Source organism: Nerophis ophidion, linkage group LG10 (assembly GCF_033978795.1).
Source record: "Nerophis ophidion isolate RoL-2023_Sa linkage group LG10, RoL_Noph_v1.0, whole genome shotgun sequence".
NCBI classification, from domain to species: Eukaryota; Metazoa; Chordata; class Actinopteri; order Syngnathiformes; family Syngnathidae; genus Nerophis; species Nerophis ophidion.
In genome coordinates this window covers 72,325,673-72,349,173 of record NC_084620.1, presented here as the reverse complement: position 1 = coordinate 72,349,173, position 23,501 = coordinate 72,325,673, and the positions used below count along the sequence as shown (strand labels likewise).

Here is a 23,501-nt window from a genome sequence, read left to right as displayed (position 1 = left end):
TATACTTACATCATTTATATATTACATGTTATTATGAATGTTACTACATGACATATATACTTACATCATTTTTATATTACATGTTATTATGAATGTTACTAGATACTACATATATACTTACATCATGTATATATTACATGTTATGAATGTTACTACATGACATATATACTTACATCATGTATATATTACATGTTATTATGAATGTTACTACATGACATATATACTTACATCATGTATATATGACATGTTATTATGAATGTTACTAGATACTACATATATACTTATATCATGTATATATTACATGTTATTATGAATGTTACTACAAGACATATATACTTACATCATGTATATATTACATGTTATTATGAATGTTACTAGATACTACATATATACTTACATCATGTATATATTACATGTTATTATGAATGTTACTACATGACATATATACTTACATCATGTATATATTACATGTTATTATGAATGTTACTACATGACATATATACTTACATCATGTATATATTACATGTTATTATGAATGTTACCAGATACTACATATATACTTACATCATGTATATATTACATGTTATTATGAATGTTACTACATGACATATATACTTACATCATGTATATATTACATGTTATTATGAATGTTACTAGATACTACATATATACTTACATCATGTATATATTACATGTTATTATGAATGTTACTAGATACTACATATATACTTACATCATGTATATATTACATGTTATTATGAATGTTACTACATGACATATATACTTACATCATGTATATATTACATGTTATTATGAATGTTACTACATGACATATATACTTACATCATGTATATATTACATGTTATTATGAATGTTACCAGATACTACATATATACTTACATCATGTATATATTACATGTTATTATGAATGTTACTACATGACATATATACTTACATCATGTATATATTACATGTTATTATGAATGTTACTAGATACTACATATATACTTACATCATGTATATATTACATGTTATTATGAATGTTACTAGATACTTCATATATACTTACATCATGTATATATTACATGTTATTATGAATGTTACTACATGACATATATACTTACATCATGTATATAGTACATGTTATTATGAATGTTACTAGATACTACATATATACTTACATCATGTATATATTACATGTTATTATGAATGTTATTACATGACATATATACTTACATCATGTATATATTACATGTTATTATGAATGTTACTACATGACATATATACTTACATCATGTATATAGTACATGTTATTATGAATGTTACTAGATACTACATATATACTTACATCATGTATATATTACATGTTATTATGAATGTTACTAGATACTACATATATACTTACATCATGTATATATTACATGTTATTATGAATGTTACTAGATACTACATATATACTTACATCATGTATATATTACATGTTATTATGAATGTTACTACATGACATATATACTTACATCATGTATATATTACATGTTATTATGAATGTTACTACATGACATATATACTTACATCATGTATATATTACATGTTATTATGAATGTTACCAGATACTACATATATACTTACATCATGTATATATTACATGTTATTATGAATGTTACTACATGACATATATACTTACATCATGTATATATTACATGTTATTATGAATGTTACTAGATACTACATATATACTTACATCATGTATATATTACATGTTATTATGAATGTTACTAGATACTTCATATATACTTACATCATGTATATATTACATTTTATTATGAATGTTACTACATGACATATATACTTACATCATGTATATAGTACATGTTATTATGAATGTTACTAGATACTACATATATACTTACATCATGTATATATTACATGTTATTATGAATGTTACTACATGACATATATACTTACATCATGTATATATTACATGTTATTATGAATGTTACTACATGACATATATACTTACATCATGTATATATTACATGTTATTATGAATGTTACCAGATACTACATATATACTTACATCATGTATATATTACATGTTATTATGAATGTTACTACATGACATATATACTTACATCATGTATATATTACATGTTATTATGAATGTTACTAGATACTACATATATACTTACATCATGTATATATTACATGTTATTATGAATGTTACTAGATACTTCATATATACTTACATCATGTATATATTACATTTTATTATGAATGTTACTACATGACATATATACTTACATCATGTATATAGTACATGTTATTATGAATGTTACTAGATACTACATATATACTTACATCATGTATATATTACATGTTATTATGAATGTTATTACATGACATATATACTTACATCATGTATATATTACATGTTATTATGAATGTTACTACATGACATATATACTTACATCATGTATATAGTACATGTTATTATGAATGTTACTAGATACTACATATATACTTACATCATGTATATATTACATGTTATTATGAATGTTACTACATGACATATATACTTACATCATGTATATATTACATGTTATTATGAATGTTACTAGATACTACATATATACTTACATCATGTATATATTACATGTTATTATGAATGTTACTAGATACTACATATATACTTACATCATGTATATATTACATGTTATTATGAATGTTACTACATGACATATATACTTACATCATGTATATATTACATGTTATTATGAATGTTACTACATGACATATATACTTACATCATGTATATATTACATGTTATTATGAATGTTACCAGATACTACATATATACTTACATCATGTATATATTACATGTTATTATGAATGTTACTACATGACATATATACTTACATCATGTATATATTACATGTTATTATGAATGTTACTAGATACTACATATATACTTACATCATGTATATATTACATGTTATTATGAATGTTACTAGATACTTCATATATACTTACATCATGTATATATTACATGTTATTATGAATGTTACTACATGACATATATACTTACATCATGTATATAGTACATGTTATTATGAATGTTACTAGATACTACATATATACTTACATCATGTATATATTACATGTTATTATGAATGTTATTACATGACATATATACTTACATCATGTATATATTACATGTTATTATGAATGTTACTACATGACATATATACTTACATCATGTATATAGTACATGTTATTATGAATGTTACTAGATACTACATATATACTTACATCATGTATATATTACATGTTATTATGAATGTTACTACATGACATATATACTTACATCATGTATATATTACATGTTATTATGAATGTTACTAGATACTACATATATACTTACATCATGTATATATTACATGTTATTATGAATGTTACTAGATACTACATATATACTTACATCATGTATATATTACATGTTATTATGAATGTTACTACATGACATATATACTTACATCATGTATATATTACATGTTATTATGAATGTTACCAGATACTACATATATACTTACATCATGTATATATTACATGTTATTATGAATGTTACTACATGACATATATACTTACATCATGTATATATTACATGTTATTATGAATGTTACTAGATACTACATATATACTTACATCATGTATATATTACATGTTATTATGAATGTTACTAGATACTTCATATATACTTACATCATGTATATATTACATGTTATTATGAATGTTACTACATGACATATATACTTACATCATGTATATAGTACATGTTATTATGAATGTTACTAGATACTACATATATACTTACATCATGTATATATTACATGTTATTATGAATGTTATTACATGACATATATACTTACATCATGTATATATTACATGTTATTATGAATGTTACTACATGACATATATACTTACATCATGTATATAGTACATGTTATTATGAATGTTACTAGATACTACATATATACTTACATCATGTATATATTACATGTTATTATGAATGTTACTACATGACATATATACTTACATCATGTATATATTACATGTTATTATGAATGTTACTACATGACATATATACTTACATCATGTATATATTACATGTTATTATGAATGTTAATACATGACATATATACTTACATCATGTATATATTACATGTTATTATGAATGTTACTACATGACATATATACTTACATCATTTTTATATTACATGTTATTATGAATGTTATTACATGACATATATACTTACATCATGTATATATTACATGTTATTATGAATGTTACTACATGACATATATACTTACATCATTTATATATTACATGTTATTATGAATGTTACTACATGACATATATACTTACATCATTTTTATATTACATGTTATTATGAATGTTACTAGATACTACATATATACTTACATCATGTATATATTACATGTTATGAATGTTACTACATGACATATATACTTACATCATGTATATATTACATGTTATTATGAATGTTACTACATGACATATATACTTACATCATGTATATATGACATGTTATTATGAATGTTACTAGATACTACATATATACTTATATCATGTATATATTACATGTTATTATGAATGTTACTACAAGACATATATACTTACATCATGTATATATTACATGTTATTATGAATGTTACTAGATACTACATATATACTTACATCATGTATATATTACATGTTATTATGAATGTTACTACATGACATATATACTTACATCATGTATATATTACATGTTATTATGAATGTTACTACATGACATATATACTTACATCATGTATATATTACATGTTATTATGAATGTTACCAGATACTACATATATACTTACATCATGTATATATTACATGTTATTATGAATGTTACTACATGACATATATACTTACATCATGTATATATTACATGTTATTATGAATGTTACTAGATACTACATATATACTTACATCATGTATATATTACATGTTATTATGAATGTTACTAGATACTACATATATACTTACATCATGTATATATTACATGTTATTATGAATGTTACTACATGACATATATACTTACATCATGTATATATTACATGTTATTATGAATGTTACTACATGACATATATACTTACATCATGTATATATTACATGTTATTATGAATGTTACCAGATACTACATATATACTTACATCATGTATATATTACATGTTATTATGAATGTTACTACATGACATATATACTTACATCATGTATATATTACATGTTATTATGAATGTTACTAGATACTACATATATACTTACATCATGTATATATTACATGTTATTATGAATGTTACTAGATACTTCATATATACTTACATCATGTATATATTACATGTTATTATGAATGTTACTACATGACATATATACTTACATCATGTATATAGTACATGTTATTATGAATGTTACTAGATACTACATATATACTTACATCATGTATATATTACATGTTATTATGAATGTTATTACATGACATATATACTTACATCATGTATATATTACATGTTATTATGAATGTTACTACATGACATATATACTTACATCATGTATATAGTACATGTTATTATGAATGTTTACTAGATACTACATATATACTTACATCATGTATATATTACATGGTATTATGAATGTTACTAGATACTACATATATACTTACATCATGTATATATTACATGTTATTATGAATGTTACTAGATACTACATATATACTTACATCATGTATATATTACATGTTATTATGATGTTACTACATGACATATATACGTACATCATGTATATATTACATGTTATTATGAATGTTACTACATGACATATATACTTACATCATGTATATATTACATGTTATTATGAATGTTACCAGATACTACATATATACTTACATCATGTATATATTACATGTTATTATGAATGTTACTACATGAACATATATACTTACATCATGTATATATTACATGTTATTATGAATGTTACTAGATACTACATATATACTTACATCATGTATATATTACATGTTATTATGAATGTTACTAGATACTTCATATATACTTACATCATGTATATATTACATTTTATTATGAATGTTACTACATGACATATATACTTACATCATGTATATAGTACATGGTTATTATGAATTGTTACTAGATACTACATATATACTTACATCATGTATATATTACATGTTATTGAATGTTACTACATGACATATATACTTACATCATGTATATATTACATGTTATTATGAATGTTACTACATGACATATATACTTACATCATGTATATATTACATGTTATTATGAATGTTACCAGATACTACATATATACTTACATCATGTATATATTACATGTTATTATGAATGTTACTACATGACATATATACTTACATCATGTATATATTACATGTTATTATGAATGTTACTAGATACTACATATATACTTACATCATGTATATATTACATGTTATTATGAATGTTACTAGATACTTCATATATACTTACATCATGTATATATTACATTTTATTATGAATGTTACTACATGACATATATACTTACATCATGTATATAGTACATGTTATTATGAATGTTACTAGATACTACATATATACTTACATCATGTATATATTACATGTTATTATGAATGTTATTACATGACATATATACTTACATCATGTATATATTACATGTTATTATGAATGTTACTACATGACATATATACTTACATCATGTATATAGTACATGTTATTATGAATGTTACTAGATACTACATATATACTTACATCATGTATATATTACATGTTATTATGAATGTTACTACATGACATATATACTTACATCATGTATATATTACATGTTATTATGAATGTTACTAGATACTACATATATACTTACATCATGTATATATTACATGTTATTATGAATGTTACTAGATACTACATATATACTTACATCATGTATATATTACATGTTATTATGAATGTTACTACATGACATATATACTTACATCATGTATATATTACATGTTATTATGAATGTTACTACATGACATATATACTTACATCATGTATATATTACATGTTATTATGAATGTTACCAGATACTACATATATACTTACATCATGTATATATTACATGTTATTATGAATGTTACTACATGACATATATACTTACATCATGTATATATTACATGTTATTATGAATGTTACTAGATACTACATATATACTTACATCATGTATATATTACATGTTATTATGAATGTTACTAGATACTTCATATATACTTACATCATGTATATATTACATGTTATTATGAATGTTACTACATGACATATATACTTACATCATGTATATAGTACATGTTATTATGAATGTTACTAGATACTACATATATACTTACATCATGTATATATTACATGTTATTATGAATGTTATTACATGACATATATACTTACATCATGTATATATTACATGTTATTATGAATGTTACTACATGACATATATACTTACATCATGTATATAGTACATGTTATTATGAATGTTACTAGATACTACATATATACTTACATCATGTATATAGTACATGTTATTATGAATGTTACTACATGACATATATACTTACATCATGTATATATTACATGTTATTATGAATGTTACTACATGACATATATACTTACATCATGTATATATTACATGTTATTATGAATGTTACTACATGACATATATACTTACATCATGTATATATTACATGTTATTATGAATGTTACTAGATACTACATATATACTTACATCATGTATATATTACATGTTATTATGAATGTTACTAGATACTTCATATATACTTACATCATGTATATATTACATGTTATTATGAATGTTACTACATGACATATATACTTACATCATGTATATAGTACATGTTATTATGAATGTTACTAGATACTACATATATACTTACATCATGTATATATTACATGTTATTATGAATGTTATTACATGACATATATACTTACATCATGTATATATTACATGTTATTATGAATGTTACTACATGACATATATACTTACATCATGTATATAGTACATGTTATTATGAATGTTACTAGATACTACATATATACTTACATCATGTATATAGTACATGTTATTATGAATGTTACTACATGACATATATACTTACATCATGTATATATTACATGTTATTATGAATGTTACTACATGACATATATACTTACATCATGTATATATTACATGTTATTATGAATGTTAATACATGACATATATACTTACATCATGTATATATTACATGTTATTATGAATGTTACTACATGACATATATACTTACATCATTTTTATATTACATGTTATTATGAATGTTATTACATGACATATATACTTACATCATGTATATATTACATGTTATAATGAATGTTATTACATGACATATATACTTACATCATGTATATATTACATGTTATTATGAATGTTACTACATGACATATATACTTACATCATTTATATATTACATGTTATTATGAATGTTACTACATGACATATATACTTACATCATTTTTATATTACATGTTATTATGAATGTTACTAGATACTACATATATACTTACATCATGTATATATTACATGTTATGAATGTTACTACATGACATATATACTTACATCATGTATATATTACATGTTATTATGAATGTTACTAGATACTACATATATACTTATATCATGTATATATTACATGTTATTATGAATGTTACTACATGACATATATACTTACATCATGTATATATTACATGTTATTATGAATGTTACTAGATACTACATATATACTTACATCATGTATATATTACATGTTATTATGAATGTTACTACATGACATATATACTTACATCATGTATATATTACATGTTCTTATGAATGTTACTAGATACTACATATATACTTACATCATGTATATATTACATGTTATTATGAATGTTACTACATGACATATATACTTACATCATGTATATATTACATGTTATTATGAATGTTACTAGATACTACATATATACTTACATCATGTATATATTACATGTTATTATGAATGTTACTACATGACATATATACTTACATCATGTATATATTACATGTTATTACGAATGTTACTAGATACTACATATATACTTACATCATGTATATATTACATGTTATTATGAATGTTACTACATGACATATATACTTACATCAGGTATATATTACATGTTATTATGAATGTTACTACATGACATATATACTTACATCATGTATATATTACATGTTATTATGAATGTTACTACATGACGTATATACTTACATCATGTATATATTACATGTTATTATGAATGTTACTAGATACTACATATATACTTACATCATGTATATATGACATGTTATTATGAATGTTACTAGATACTACATATATACTTACATCATGTATATATTACATGTTATTATGAATGTTACTACATGACATATATACTTACATCATGTATATATTACATGTTATTATGAATGTTACTAGATACTACATATATACTTACATCATGTATATATGACATGTTATTATGAATGTTACTAGATACTACATATATACTTACATCATGTATATATTACATGTTATTATGAATGTTACTACATGACATATATACTTACATCATGTATATATTACATGTTATTATGAATGTTACTAGATACTACATATATACTTACATCATGTATATATGACATGTTATTATGAATGTTACTAGATACTACATATATACTTACATCATGTATATATTACATGTTATTATGAATGTTACTACATGACATATATACTTACATCATGTATATATTACATGTTATTATGAATGTTACTAGATACTACATATATACTTACATCATGTATATATGACATGTTATTATGAATGTTACTAGATACTACATATATACTTACATCATGTATATATTACATGTTATGAATGTTACTACATGACATATATACTTACATCATGTATATATTACATGTTATGAATGTTACTACATGACATATATACTTACATCATGTATATATTACATGTTATTATGAATGTTACTACATGACATATATACTTACATCATGTATATATTACATGTTATTATGAATGTTACTAGATACTACATATATACTTACATCATGTATATATTACATGTTATTATGAATGTTACTAGATACTACATATATACTTACATCATGTATATATTACATGTTATTATGAATGTTACTACATGACATATATACTTACATCATGTATATATTACATGTTATTACGAATGTTACTAGATACTACATATATACTTACATCATGTATATATTACATGTTATTATGAATGTTACTACATGACATATATACTTACATCAGGTATATATTACATGTTATTATGAATGTTACTACATGACATATATACTTACATCATGTATATATTACATGTTATTATGAATGTTACTAGATACTACATATATACTTACATCATGTATATATGACATGTTATTATGAATGTTACTAGATACTACATATATACTTACATCATGTATATATTACATGTTATTATGAATGTTACTACATGACATATATACTTACATCATGTATATATTACATGTTATTATGAATGTTACTAGATACTACATATATACTTACATCATGTATATATTACATGTTATTATGAATGTTATTACATGACATATATACTTACATCATGTATATATTACATGTTATTATGAATGTTACTACATGACATATATACTTACATCATGTATATTTTACATGTTATTATGAATGTTACTAGATACTACATATATACACTAACAGTGTGTAAATAAAACAATGTTGGAGGTTTTTAAGAGTGTTCTTTAGGTGGAATAAAGCTACTAGCATTACTTTGATATTTAGCTGACTTTTGCTAGTGTTTAATTATGGTTTAGAATGCATGAACAAAAGGAAAACATATGTGTTGTCTCACATAAGGGTTGTGAATGATTTTTTAAAAAGTGTGGTTCCCCTTCAAGTGCAGAGGGTGTAATGTCAGCATGGAGGAGTTGAGCAAGTACAAGCACCTGACTCCAGGTGTGAAGAGTTCCTGTAGCCTGGATCTCTCTGCAGCTGAACATCCTTCAATGTGAAGATGGACACACCTGCAAGACAGAAAACACTGTTGTCCTTCTGCTCTCAGTGTGTGTGTGTGTGTGTGTGTGTGTGTGTGTGTGTGTGTGTGTGTGTGTGTGTGTGTGTGTGTGTGTGTGTGCGTGTGTGCTCACTCTCAGACAGTGTGTGAACTCTCATGCCAAGATGCCTGAAGTAGGAATGTTTCATGGCCTCCTCAGCTGAGATCCTCTTCTTGGATTCATACTGTCACACAAAGAAGAGCAGCAGACTTGAAAGCAGAAGACTTGTGTCCACTGGATGTACTGGTCAAGACCTGGACTAGACTTGTGTCCACTGGATGTACTGGTCAAGACCTGGACTAGACTTGTGTCCACTGGATGTACTGGTCAAGACCTGGACTAGACTTGTGTCCACTGGATGTACTGGTCAAGACCTGGACTAGACTTGTGTCCACTGGATGTACTGGTCAAGACCTGGACTAGAATTGTGTCCACTGGATGTACTGGTCAAGACCTGGACTAGAATGTAGTGGTCAAGTAGCAGCAGACTCACTCTGAGGAAGGCCAGTAAGAGCTCCATGCCTTCACCATCCAGCCTGAAACACACAACACACACTCAGTGCCGGCCTCACTCACTATTTAGACACAAAAAAGGAACATCAACATTTGATTTCAAAATAAGGAATACCTCCCGGTAAAATTGGTGGAAATCTAACATTTGTTTCCATGACAACAAGTCATCTCCTGCATTGGACAGACTTTTACAAGACTTTACACGTGCAAGACTTTGTCAGGTTTATCAAATGTTGCCAACGTGGACATGAAAACTATTCTGGGCTCCTTCACGTGGATTATAGAGGAGACATTTGTCAAGATGGCTGACATCAATTCTTACAGAAAGTATGAGAATGTGAGAGCTGCTGCCTCACCTTCTGACCTTACATCATCATTTGTCAAGATTTTTACACAAACTTTGGATTCATGTCAGACATCTTTTCTGGGCCCCTAATGTCCATCTGTCACCTTCTTGGGTGGATCACCTCACACACAACTCTGCTGTACAGTGTCAGTGCAGTGCAGCAAACAAGGTGGTGACATAAAGACACAGGTGTATACAGGTGATGAGAGGACACGTCCATGGTGACATAAAGACACAGGTGTGTACAGGTGATGAGAGGACAAGTCCATGGTGACATAAAGACACAGGTGTATACAGGTGATGAGAGGACACGTCCATGGTGACATAAAGACACAGGTGTGTACAGGTGATGAGAGGACAAGTCCATGGTGACATAAAGACACAGGTGTATACAGGTGAAGAGAGGACACGTCCATGGTGACATAAAGACACAGGTGTGTACAGGTGACGAGAGGACACGTCCATGGTGACATAAAGACACAGGTGTGTACAGGTGACGAGAGGACACGTCCATGGTGACATAAAGACACAGGTGTGTACAGGTGATGAGAGGACAAGTCCATGGTGACATAAAGACACAGGTGTGTACAGGTGACGAGAGGACACGTCCATGGTGACATAAAGACACAGGTGTGTACAGGTGACGAGAGGACACGTCCATGGTGACATAAAGACACAGGTGTATACAGGTGAAGAGAGGACACGTCCATGGTGACATAAAGACACAGGTGTGTACAGGTGATGAGAGGACAAGTCCATGGTGACATAAAGACACAGGTGTATACAGGTGACGAGAGGACACGTCCATGGTGACATAAAGACACAGGTGTGTACAGGTGATGAGAGGACACGTCCATGGTGACATAAAGACACAGGTGTATGCAGGTGACGAGAGGACACGTCCATGGTGACATAAAGACACAGGTGTGTACAGGTGACGAGAGGACACGTCCATGGTGACATAAAGACACAGGTGTATACAGGTGAAGAGAGGACACGTCCATGGTGACATAAAGACACAGGTGTGTACAGGTGACGAGAGGACACGTCCATGGTGACATAAAGACACAGGTGTGTACAGGTGACGAGAGGACACGTCCATGGTGACATAAAGACACAGGTGTGTACAGGTGATGAGAGGACAAGTCCATGGTGACATAAAGACACAGGTGTGTACAGGTGACGAGAGGACACGTCCATGGTGACATAAAGACACAGGTGTGTACAGGTGACGAGAGGACACGTCCATGGTGACATAAAGACACAGGTGTGTACAGGTGACGAGAGGACACGTCCATGGTGACATAAAGACACAGGTGTGTACAGGTGATGAGAGGACAAGTCCATGGTGACATAAAGACACAGGTGTGTACAGGTGATGAGAGGACAAGTCCATGGTGACATAAAGACACAGGTGTGTACAGGTGACGAGAGGACAAGTCCATGGTGACATAAAGACACAGGTGTATACAGGTGATGAGAGGACAAGTCCATGGTGACATAAAGACACAGGTGTGTACAGGTGATGAGAGGACAAGTCCATGGTGACATAAAGACACAGGTGTGTACAGGTGATGAGAGGACAAGTCCATGGTGACATAAAGACACAGGTGTGTACAGGTGACGAGAGGACACGTCCATGGTGACATAAAGACACAGGTGTGTACAGGTGATGAGAGGACAAGTCCATGGTGACATAAAGACACAGGTGTATACAGGTGATGAGAGGACAAGTCCATGGTGACATAAAGACACAGGTGTGTACAGGTGAAGAGAGGACAAGTCCATGGTGACATAAAGACACAGGTGTATACAGGTGATGAGAGGACAAGTCCATGGTGACATAAAGACACAGGTGTGTACAGGTGATGAGAGGACAAGTCCATGGTGACATAAAGACACGGGTGTATAGAGGTGATGAGAGGACAAGTCCATGGTGACATAAAGACACAGGTGTGTACAGGTGACGAGAGGACACGTCCATGGTGACATAAAGACACGGGTGTATACAGGTGAAGAGAGGACACGTCCATGGTGACATAAAGACACAGGTGTGTACAGGTGAAGAGAGGACAAGTCCATGGTGACATAAAGACACAGGTGTGTACAGGTGACGAGAGGACACGTCCATGGTGACATAAAGACACAGGTGTGTACAGGTGATGAGAGGACAAGTCCATGGTGACATAAAGACACAGGTGTGTACAGGTGACGAGAGGACACGTCCATGGTGACATAAAGACACAGGTGTGTACAGGTGACGAGAGGACACGTCCATGGTGACATAAAGACACAGGTGTGTACAGGTGACGAGAGGACACGTCCATGGTGACATAAAGACACAGGTGTGTACAGGTGATGAGAGGACAAGTCCATGGTGACATAAAGACACAGGTGTGTACAGGTGATGAGAGGACAAGTCCATGGTGACATAAAGACACAGGTGTGTACAGGTGACGAGAGGACAAGTCCATGGTGACATAAAGACACAGGTGTATACAGGTGATGAGAGGACAAGTCCATGGTGACATAAAGACACAGGTGTGTACAGGTGATGAGAGGACAAGTCCATGGTGACATAAAGACACAGGTGTGTACAGGTGATGAGAGGACAAGTCCATGGTGACATAAAGACACAGGTGTGTACAGGTGACGAGAGGACAAGTCCATGGTGACATAAAGACACAGGTGTATACAGGTGATGAGAGGACAAGTCCATGGTGACATAAAGACACAGGTGTGTACAGGTGACGAGAGGACACGTCCATGGTGACATAAAGACACAGGTGTGTACAGGTGATGAGAGGACAAGTCCATGGTGACATAAAGACACAGGTGTATACAGGTGATGAGAGGACAAGTCCATGGTGACATAAAGACACAGGTGTGTACAGGTGAAGAGAGGACAAGTCCATGGTGACATAAAGACACAGGTGTATACAGGTGATGAGAGGACAAGTCCATGGTGACATAAAGACACAGGTGTGTACAGGTGATGAGAGGACAAGTCCATGGTGACATAAAGACACGGGTGTATAGAGGTGATGAGAGGACAAGTCCATGGTGACATAAAGACACAGGTGTGTACAGGTGACGAGAGGACACGTCCATGGTGACATAAAGACACGGGTGTATACAGGTGAAGAGAGGACACGTCCATGGTGACATAAAGACACAGGTGTGTACAGGTGATGAGAGGACAAGTCCATGGTGACATAAAGACACAGGTGTGTACAGGTGACGAGAGGACACGTCCATGGTGACATAAAGACACAGGTGTGTACAGGTGACGAGAGGACACGTCCATGGTGACATAAAGACACAGGTGTGTACAGGTGACGAGAGGACACGTCCATGGTGACATAAAGACACAGGTGTGTACAGGTGACGAGAGGACACGTCCATGGTGACATAAAGACACAGGTGTGTACAGGTGACGAGAGGACAAGTCCATGGTGACATAAGGACACAGGTGTGTACAGGTGACGAGAGGACACGTCCATGGTGACATAAAGACACAGGTGTGTACAGGTGACGAGAGGACACGTCCATGGTGACATAAAGACACAGGTGTGTACAGGTGACGAGAGGACAAGTCCATGGTGACATAAGGACACAGGTGTGTACAGGTGACGAGAGGACAAGTCCATGGTGACATAAGGACACAGGTGTGTACAGGTGATGAGAGGACACGTCCATGGTGACATAAAGACACAGGTGTATACAGGTGATGAGAGGACAAGTCCATGGTGACATAAAGACACAGGTGTGTACAGGTGATGAGAGGACAAGTCCATGGTGACATAAAGACACAGGTGTGTACAGGTGATGAGAGGACAAGTCCATGGTGACATAAAGACACAGGTGTGTACAGGTGACGAGAGGACAAGTCCATGGTGACATAAAGACACAGGTGTGTACAGGTGACGAGAGGACACGTCCATGGTGACATAAAGACACAGGTGTGTACAGGTGATGAGAGGACACGTCCATGGTGACATAAAGACACAGGTGTGTACAGGTGACGAGAGGACACGTCCATGGTGACATAAAGACACAGGTGTGTACAGGTGATGAGAGGACACGTCCATGGTGACATAAAGACACAGGTGTGTACAGGTGACGAGAGGACACGTACCTGGGCGCGTGGTTGATGAATGGCTGAGGTTTGTATTTTGGGAACTTGTAGGATTTGAACTCCTCCATGGAAGATATTCCTGGCCAGTTGTCTTCCGTGGGTGTGCCTGAGTCACCACAACATCTTAGCTGCTGACTGACTGACTGACTTACCTTTTAGACCGTGCACCTCACCTAGTAACCTGAAGATCAGGTGGAGCTCGTCCTCCACTGTGGAGCCGGGGAACAGCGGCCGACCTGCAGCCATCTCGTAAAATATGCAGCCCACACCCCTGTAACACACACCCTGCTCGTTATACACCCTCAAAATAACACACCCCCTGCTCGTTATACACCCTCAAAATAACACACCCCCTGCTCGTTATACACCCTCAAAATAACACACCCCCTGCTCGTTATACACCCTCAAAATAACACACACCCTGCTCGTTATACACCCTCAAAATAACACACACCTTGCTCGTTATACACCCTCAAAATAACACACACCCTGCTCGTTATACACCCTCAAAATAACACACCCTGCTCGTCATATACCCTCAAAATAGCACACCCTGCTCATCATCCATCCATCCATCCATCATCTTCCGCTTATCCGAGGTCGGGTCGCGGGGGCAGCAGCCTAAGAAGGGAAGCCCAGACTTCCCTATCTCCAGCCACTTCGTCCAGCTCTTCCCGGGGGATCCCGAGGCGTTCCGAGGCCAGCCGGGAGACATAGTCTTCCCAACGTGTCCTGGGTCTTCCCCGTGGCCTCCTACCGGTTGGACGTGCCCTAAACACCTCCCTAGGGAGGCGTTCGGGTGGCATCCTGACCAGATGCCCGAACCACCTCATCTGGCTCCTCTCGATGTGGAGGAGCAGCGGCTTTACGTTGAGTTCCTCCCGGATGGCAGAGCTTCTCACCCTATCTCTAAGGGGGAGGAAACTCATTTGGGCCGCTTGTACCCGTGATCTTATCCTTTCGGTCATGACCCAAAGCTCATGACCATAGGTGAGGATGGGAACGTAGATCAACCAGTAAATTGAGAGCTTTGCCTTCCGGCTCAGCTCCTTCTTCACCACAACAGATTGATACAACGTCCGCATTACTGAAGACGCCGCACCGATCCGCCTGTCGATCTCACCATCTACTCTTCCCTCACTCGTGAACAAGACTCCTAGGTACTTGAACTCCTCCACTTGGGGCAGGGTCTCCTCCCCAACCTGGAGATGGCACTCCACCCTTTTCCGGGCGAGAACCATGGACTCGGACTTGGAGGTGCTGATTCTCATTCCGGTCGCTTCACACTCGGCTGCGAACCGATCCAGTGAGAGCTGAAGATCCTGACCAGATGAAGCCATCAGGACCACATCATCTGCAAAAAGCAGAGACTTAATCCTGCGGTCACCAAACCAGATCCCCTCAACGCCTTGACTGCGCCTAGAAATTCTGTCCATAAAAGTTCTGAACAGAATGGGTGACAAAGGACAGCCTTGGGGGAGTCCAACCCTCACTGGAAACGTGTCTGACTTACTGCCGGCAATGCGGACCAAGCTCTGACACTGATCATACAGGGAGTGGACTATGTTCTGACACTGATCATACAGGGAGTGGACTATGTTCTGACTCTGATCATACAGGGAGTGGACTATGTTCTGACTCTGATCATACAGGGAGTGGACTATGTTCTGACACTGATCATGCCGGGAGTGGACTATGTTCTGACACTGATCATACAGGGAGTGGACTATGTTCTGACACTGATCATACAGGGAGTGGACTATGTTCTGACACTGATCATACAGGGAGTGGACTATGTTCTGACACTGATCATACAGGGAGTGGACTATGTTCCGACACTGATCATACAGGGGGCGGACTATGTTCTGACACTGATCATACAGGGAGTGGACTATGTTCTGACACTGATCATGCCGGGAGTGGACTATGTTCTGACACTGATCATACAGGGAGTGGACTATGTTCTGACACTGATCATACAGGGAGTGGACTATGTTCTGACACTGATCATACAGGGAGTGGACTATGTTCTGACACTGATCATACAGGGGGCGGACTATGTTCTGACACTGATCATACAGGGAGTGGACTATGTTCCGACACTGATCATACAGGGAGCGGACTATGTTCCGACACTGATCATACAGGGAGCGGACTATGTTCCGACACTGATCATACAGGGAGCGGACTATGTTCCGACACTGATCATACAGGGAGCGGACTATGTTCCGACACTGATCATACAGGGAGCGGACTATGTTCCGACACTGATCATACAGGGAGCGGACTATGTTCCGACACTGATCATACAGGGAGCGGACTATGTTCCGACACTGATCATACAGGGAGCGGACTATGTTCCGACACTGATCATACAGGGAGTGGACTATGTTCTGACACTGATCATACAGGGAGTGGACTATGTTCTGACACTGATCATACAGGGAGTGGACTATGTTCTGACACTGATCATACAGGGAGTGGACTATGTTCTGACACTGATCATACAGGGAGTGGACTATGTTCTGACACTGATCATACAGGGAGTGGACTATGTTCTGACACTGATCATACAGGGAGTGGACTATGTTCTGACACTGATCATACAGGGAGTGGACTATGTTCTGACTCTGATCATACAGGGAGTGGACTATGTTCTGACACTGATCATACAGGGAGTGGACTATGTTCTGACACTGATCATACAGGGAGTGGACTATGTTCTGACACTGATCATACAGGGAGCGGACCAAGCTCTGACACTGATCATACAGGGAGTGGACCGCCACAATCAGACAGTCCCATACCACATACTCTCTGAGCACTCCCCACAGGACTTCCCGAGGGACACAGTCGAATGCCTTCTCCAAGTCCACAAAGCACATGTAGACTGGTTGGGCAAACTCCCATGCACCCTCAAGAACTCTGCCGAGAGTATAGAGCTGGTCCACAGTTCCACGACCAGGACGAAAACCACACTGTTCCTCATGAATCCGAGGTTGGACTATCCGACGTAGCCTCCTCTCCAGTACACCTGAATAAACCTTACCGGGAAGGCTGAGGAGTGTGATCCCACGATAGTTGGAACACACACTACGGTCCCCCTTCTTAAAGAGAGGAACCACCACCCCGGTCTGCCAATCCAGATGTACCACCCCCGATGTCCACGCGATGCTGCTCATCATACACCCTCAAAATAACACACCCTGCTCGTCATACACCCTCAAAATAACACACCCTGCTCGTCATACACCCTGCTCGTCATACACCCTCAAAATAACACACACCCTGCTCGTCATACACCCTCGAAATAACACACACCCTGCTCGTCATACACCCTCGAAATAACACACACCCTGCTCGTCATACACCCTCGAAATAACACACACCCTGCTTGTCATACACCCTCAAAATAACACACACCCCGCTCGTCATACACCCTCAAAATAACACACACCCTGCTTGACATACACCCTCAAAATAACACACCCCCTGCTCGTCATACACCCTCAAAATAACACACACCCTGCTCGTCATACACCCTCAAAATAACACACACCCTGCTCGTTATACACCCTCGAAATAACACACACCCTGCTCGTCATACACCCTCGAAATAACACACACCCTGCTCGTCATACACCCTCAAAATAACACACCCCCTGCTCGTCATACACCCTCAAAATAACATTTTGTCAGCTAAACATGAATTGACCGTTGTTCACAAACCATCAACAATACTTCATGTAGGTTGTGTAACATGTGTAATAACCTAGTTGTAGCAACATGTGTAATAACAAAGTGTACAACATTGTTATTGTAAGAGAAAACACAGAGGAACTCTTCTTCTAGTGTACGAACACATTAGCATGCTACGGTATTAGCAGTAAAAGCTAACTACGGAAAGAGATAAGCTAGCTTCTACACAAAACACATTAGAGTGTGTAATACACAACAGTGTGATACAACACCAATCTGTAGTGAGTGAAAAACATGAACAATCACATTACAGTATCTGTAAAGTATTTTTTCATGTCTTGTTTGTACACCGCCAATATGTACAGTAGTTGTAATAACACACATGATGTGTATCATGATCAATATGAAGTGTGATCACTCCATGGACACTTGTTTGTCTGGTCCAGCTAGCTGGGGATGTTTTTTTCCAGTTTATTTGGGTAAGCACTCCATTTATGTCAAAATAGCATGGCTTTAAAATCCACATTTATAGCGTCAGTTACTTTCACCTCACTCTCTCAGCTTCTGTCTGCTTCAACAACTCATTCTTCCTTAGTGCTGGCTTCTAGAAGTAGTAGTTCATCCTCAGTATATACAGCTTCAAAAAGATAAAGTTGTGAATCCTCTTTTGTCCAAAAATAGTCGTCTTTGTTGTCTGTAACCAAGTCTGCCATGATTACAACACACATGTGTTTGTTTTCTGAAGTTGTGCACAGTTGTTGCCGGAAGTCAGAAGTGCGTTGCTATGGAAACGGAAAAAAATTAACCAAGGAGTGAGTCCGGACAATGATTAAAATGATCAAAATAGGGTAAATATTGTACATATTACATATTGTTATGAAGGTGTGTGTTACTACATGATATATATACTTGCAGTGTGTATATTGTACATATTGTTATGAAGGTGTGTGTTACTACATGATATATATACTTGCAGTGTGTATATTGTACATATTACATATTGTTATGAAGGTGTGTGTTACTACATGATCTATATACTTGCAGTGTGTATATTGTACATATTACATATTGTTATGAAGGTGTCTGTTACTACATGATCTATATACTTGCAGTGTGTATATTGTACATATTACATATTGTTATGAAGGTGTCTGTTACTACATGATATATATACTTGCAGTGTGTATATTGTACATATTGTTATGAAGGTGTCTGTTACTACATGATATATATACTTGCAGTGTGTATATTGTACATATTACATATTGTTATGAAGGTGTCTGTTACTACATGATATATATACTTGCAGTGTGTATATTGTACATATTGTTATGAAGGTGTCTGTTACTACATGATATATATACTTGCAGTGTGTATATTGTACATATTACATATTGTTATGAAGGTGTCTGTTACTACATGATATATATACTTGCAGTGTGTATATTGTACATATTGTTATGAAGGTGTCTGTTACTACATGATATATATACTTGCAGTGTGTATATTGTACATATTGTTATGAAGGTGTCTGTTACTACATGATATATATACTTGCAGTGTGTATATTGTACATATTGTTATGAAGGTGTCTGTTACTACACGATATATATACTTGCTGTGTGTATATTGTACATATTACATATTGTTATGAAGGTGTCTGTTACTACATGATATATATACTTGCAGTGTGTATATTGTACATATTACATATTGTTATGAAGGTGTCTGTTACTACATGATATATATACTTGCAGTGTGTATATTGTACATATTACATATTGTTATGAAGGTGTGTGTTACTACATGATATATATACTTGCAGTGTGTATATTGTACATATTACATATTGTTATGAAGGTGTCTGTTACTACATGATATATATACTTGCAGTGTGTATATTGTACATATTACATATTGTTATGAAGGTGTCTGTTACTACATGATATATATACTTGCAGTGTGTATATTGTACATATTGTTATGAAGGTGTCTGTTACTACATGATATATATACTTGCAGTGTGTATATTGTACATATTACATATTGTTATGAAGGTGTCTGTTACTACATGATATATATACTTGCAGTGTGTATATTGTACATATTGTTATGAAGGTGTCTGTTACTACATGATATATATACTTGCAGTGTGTATATTGTACATATTACATATTGTTATGAAGGTGTCTGTTACTACATGATATATATACTTGCAGTGTGTATATTGTACATATTACATATTGTTATGAAGGTGTCTGTTACTACATGATCTATATACTTGCAGTGTGTATATTGTACATATTACATATTGTTATGAAGGTGTCTGTTACTACATGATATATATACTTGCAGTGTGTATATTGTACATATTACATATTGTTATGAAGGTGTCTGTTACTACATGATATATATACTTGCAGTGTGTATATTGTACATATTGTTATGAAGGTGTCTGTTACTACATGATATATATACTTGCAGTGTGTATATTGTACATATTACATATTGTTATGAAGGTGTCTGTTACTACATGATATATATACTTGCAGTGTGTATATTGTACATATTGTTATGAAGGTGTCTGTTACTACATGATATATATACTTGCAGTGTGTATATTGTACATATTGTTATGAAGGTGTCTGTTACTACACGATATATATACTTGCTGTGTGTATATTGTACATATTACATATTGTTATGAAGGTGTCTGTTACTACATGATATATATACTTGCAGTGTGTATATTGTACATATTACATATTATGAAGGTGTCTGTTACTACATGATATATATACTTGCAGTGTGTATATTGTACATATTACATATTGTTATGAAGGTGTGTGTTACTACATGATATATATACTTGCAGTGTGTATATTGTACATATTACATATTGTTATGAAGGTGTCTGTTACTACATGATATATATACTTGCAGTGTGTATATTGTACATATTACATATTGTTATGAAGGTGTCTGTTACTACATGATATATATACTTGCAGTGTGTATATTGTACATATTGTTATGAAGGTGTCTGTTACTACATGATATATATACTTGCAGTGTGTATATTGTACATATTGTTATGAAGGTGTCTGTTACTACATGATATATATACTTGCAGTGTGTATATTGTACATATTACATATTGTTATGAAGGTGTCTGTTACTACATGATATATATACTTGCAGTGTGTATATTGTACATATTACATATTGTTATGAAGGTGTCTGTTACTACATGATATATATACTTGCAGTGTGTATATTGTACATATTGTTATGAAGGTGTCTGTTACTACATGATATATATACTTGCAGTGTGTATATTGTACATATTACATATTGTTATGAAGGTGTCTGTTACTACATGATATATATACTTGCAGTGTGTATATTGTACATATTACATATTGTTATGAAGGTGTCTGTTACTACATGATCTATATACTTGCAGTGTGTATATTGTACATATTACATATTG

General features: G+C 33.5%; 1 protein-coding gene across 1 annotated transcript in view; it reads right to left on the bottom strand.

Moving 5' to 3' along the window:
- LOC133561250 (cyclin-dependent kinase 17-like) overlaps positions 1 to 23,501 on the bottom strand; it is a 135,796-nt gene that overhangs the window by 10,233 nt on the left and 102,062 nt on the right. Inside the window, exons 12-16 of the mRNA XM_061914600.1 lie at positions 16,483 to 16,580; positions 16,310 to 16,415; positions 11,806 to 11,848; positions 11,406 to 11,496; positions 11,205 to 11,282 (exon numbers count right to left, since the gene is read on the bottom strand). Of these exons, the coding sequence (XP_061770584.1) occupies positions 11,205 to 11,282; positions 11,406 to 11,496; positions 11,806 to 11,848; positions 16,310 to 16,415; positions 16,483 to 16,580 (416 nt within the window). The remainder of the gene's footprint in view (positions 1 to 11,204; positions 11,283 to 11,405; positions 11,497 to 11,805; positions 11,849 to 16,309; positions 16,416 to 16,482; positions 16,581 to 23,501) is intronic.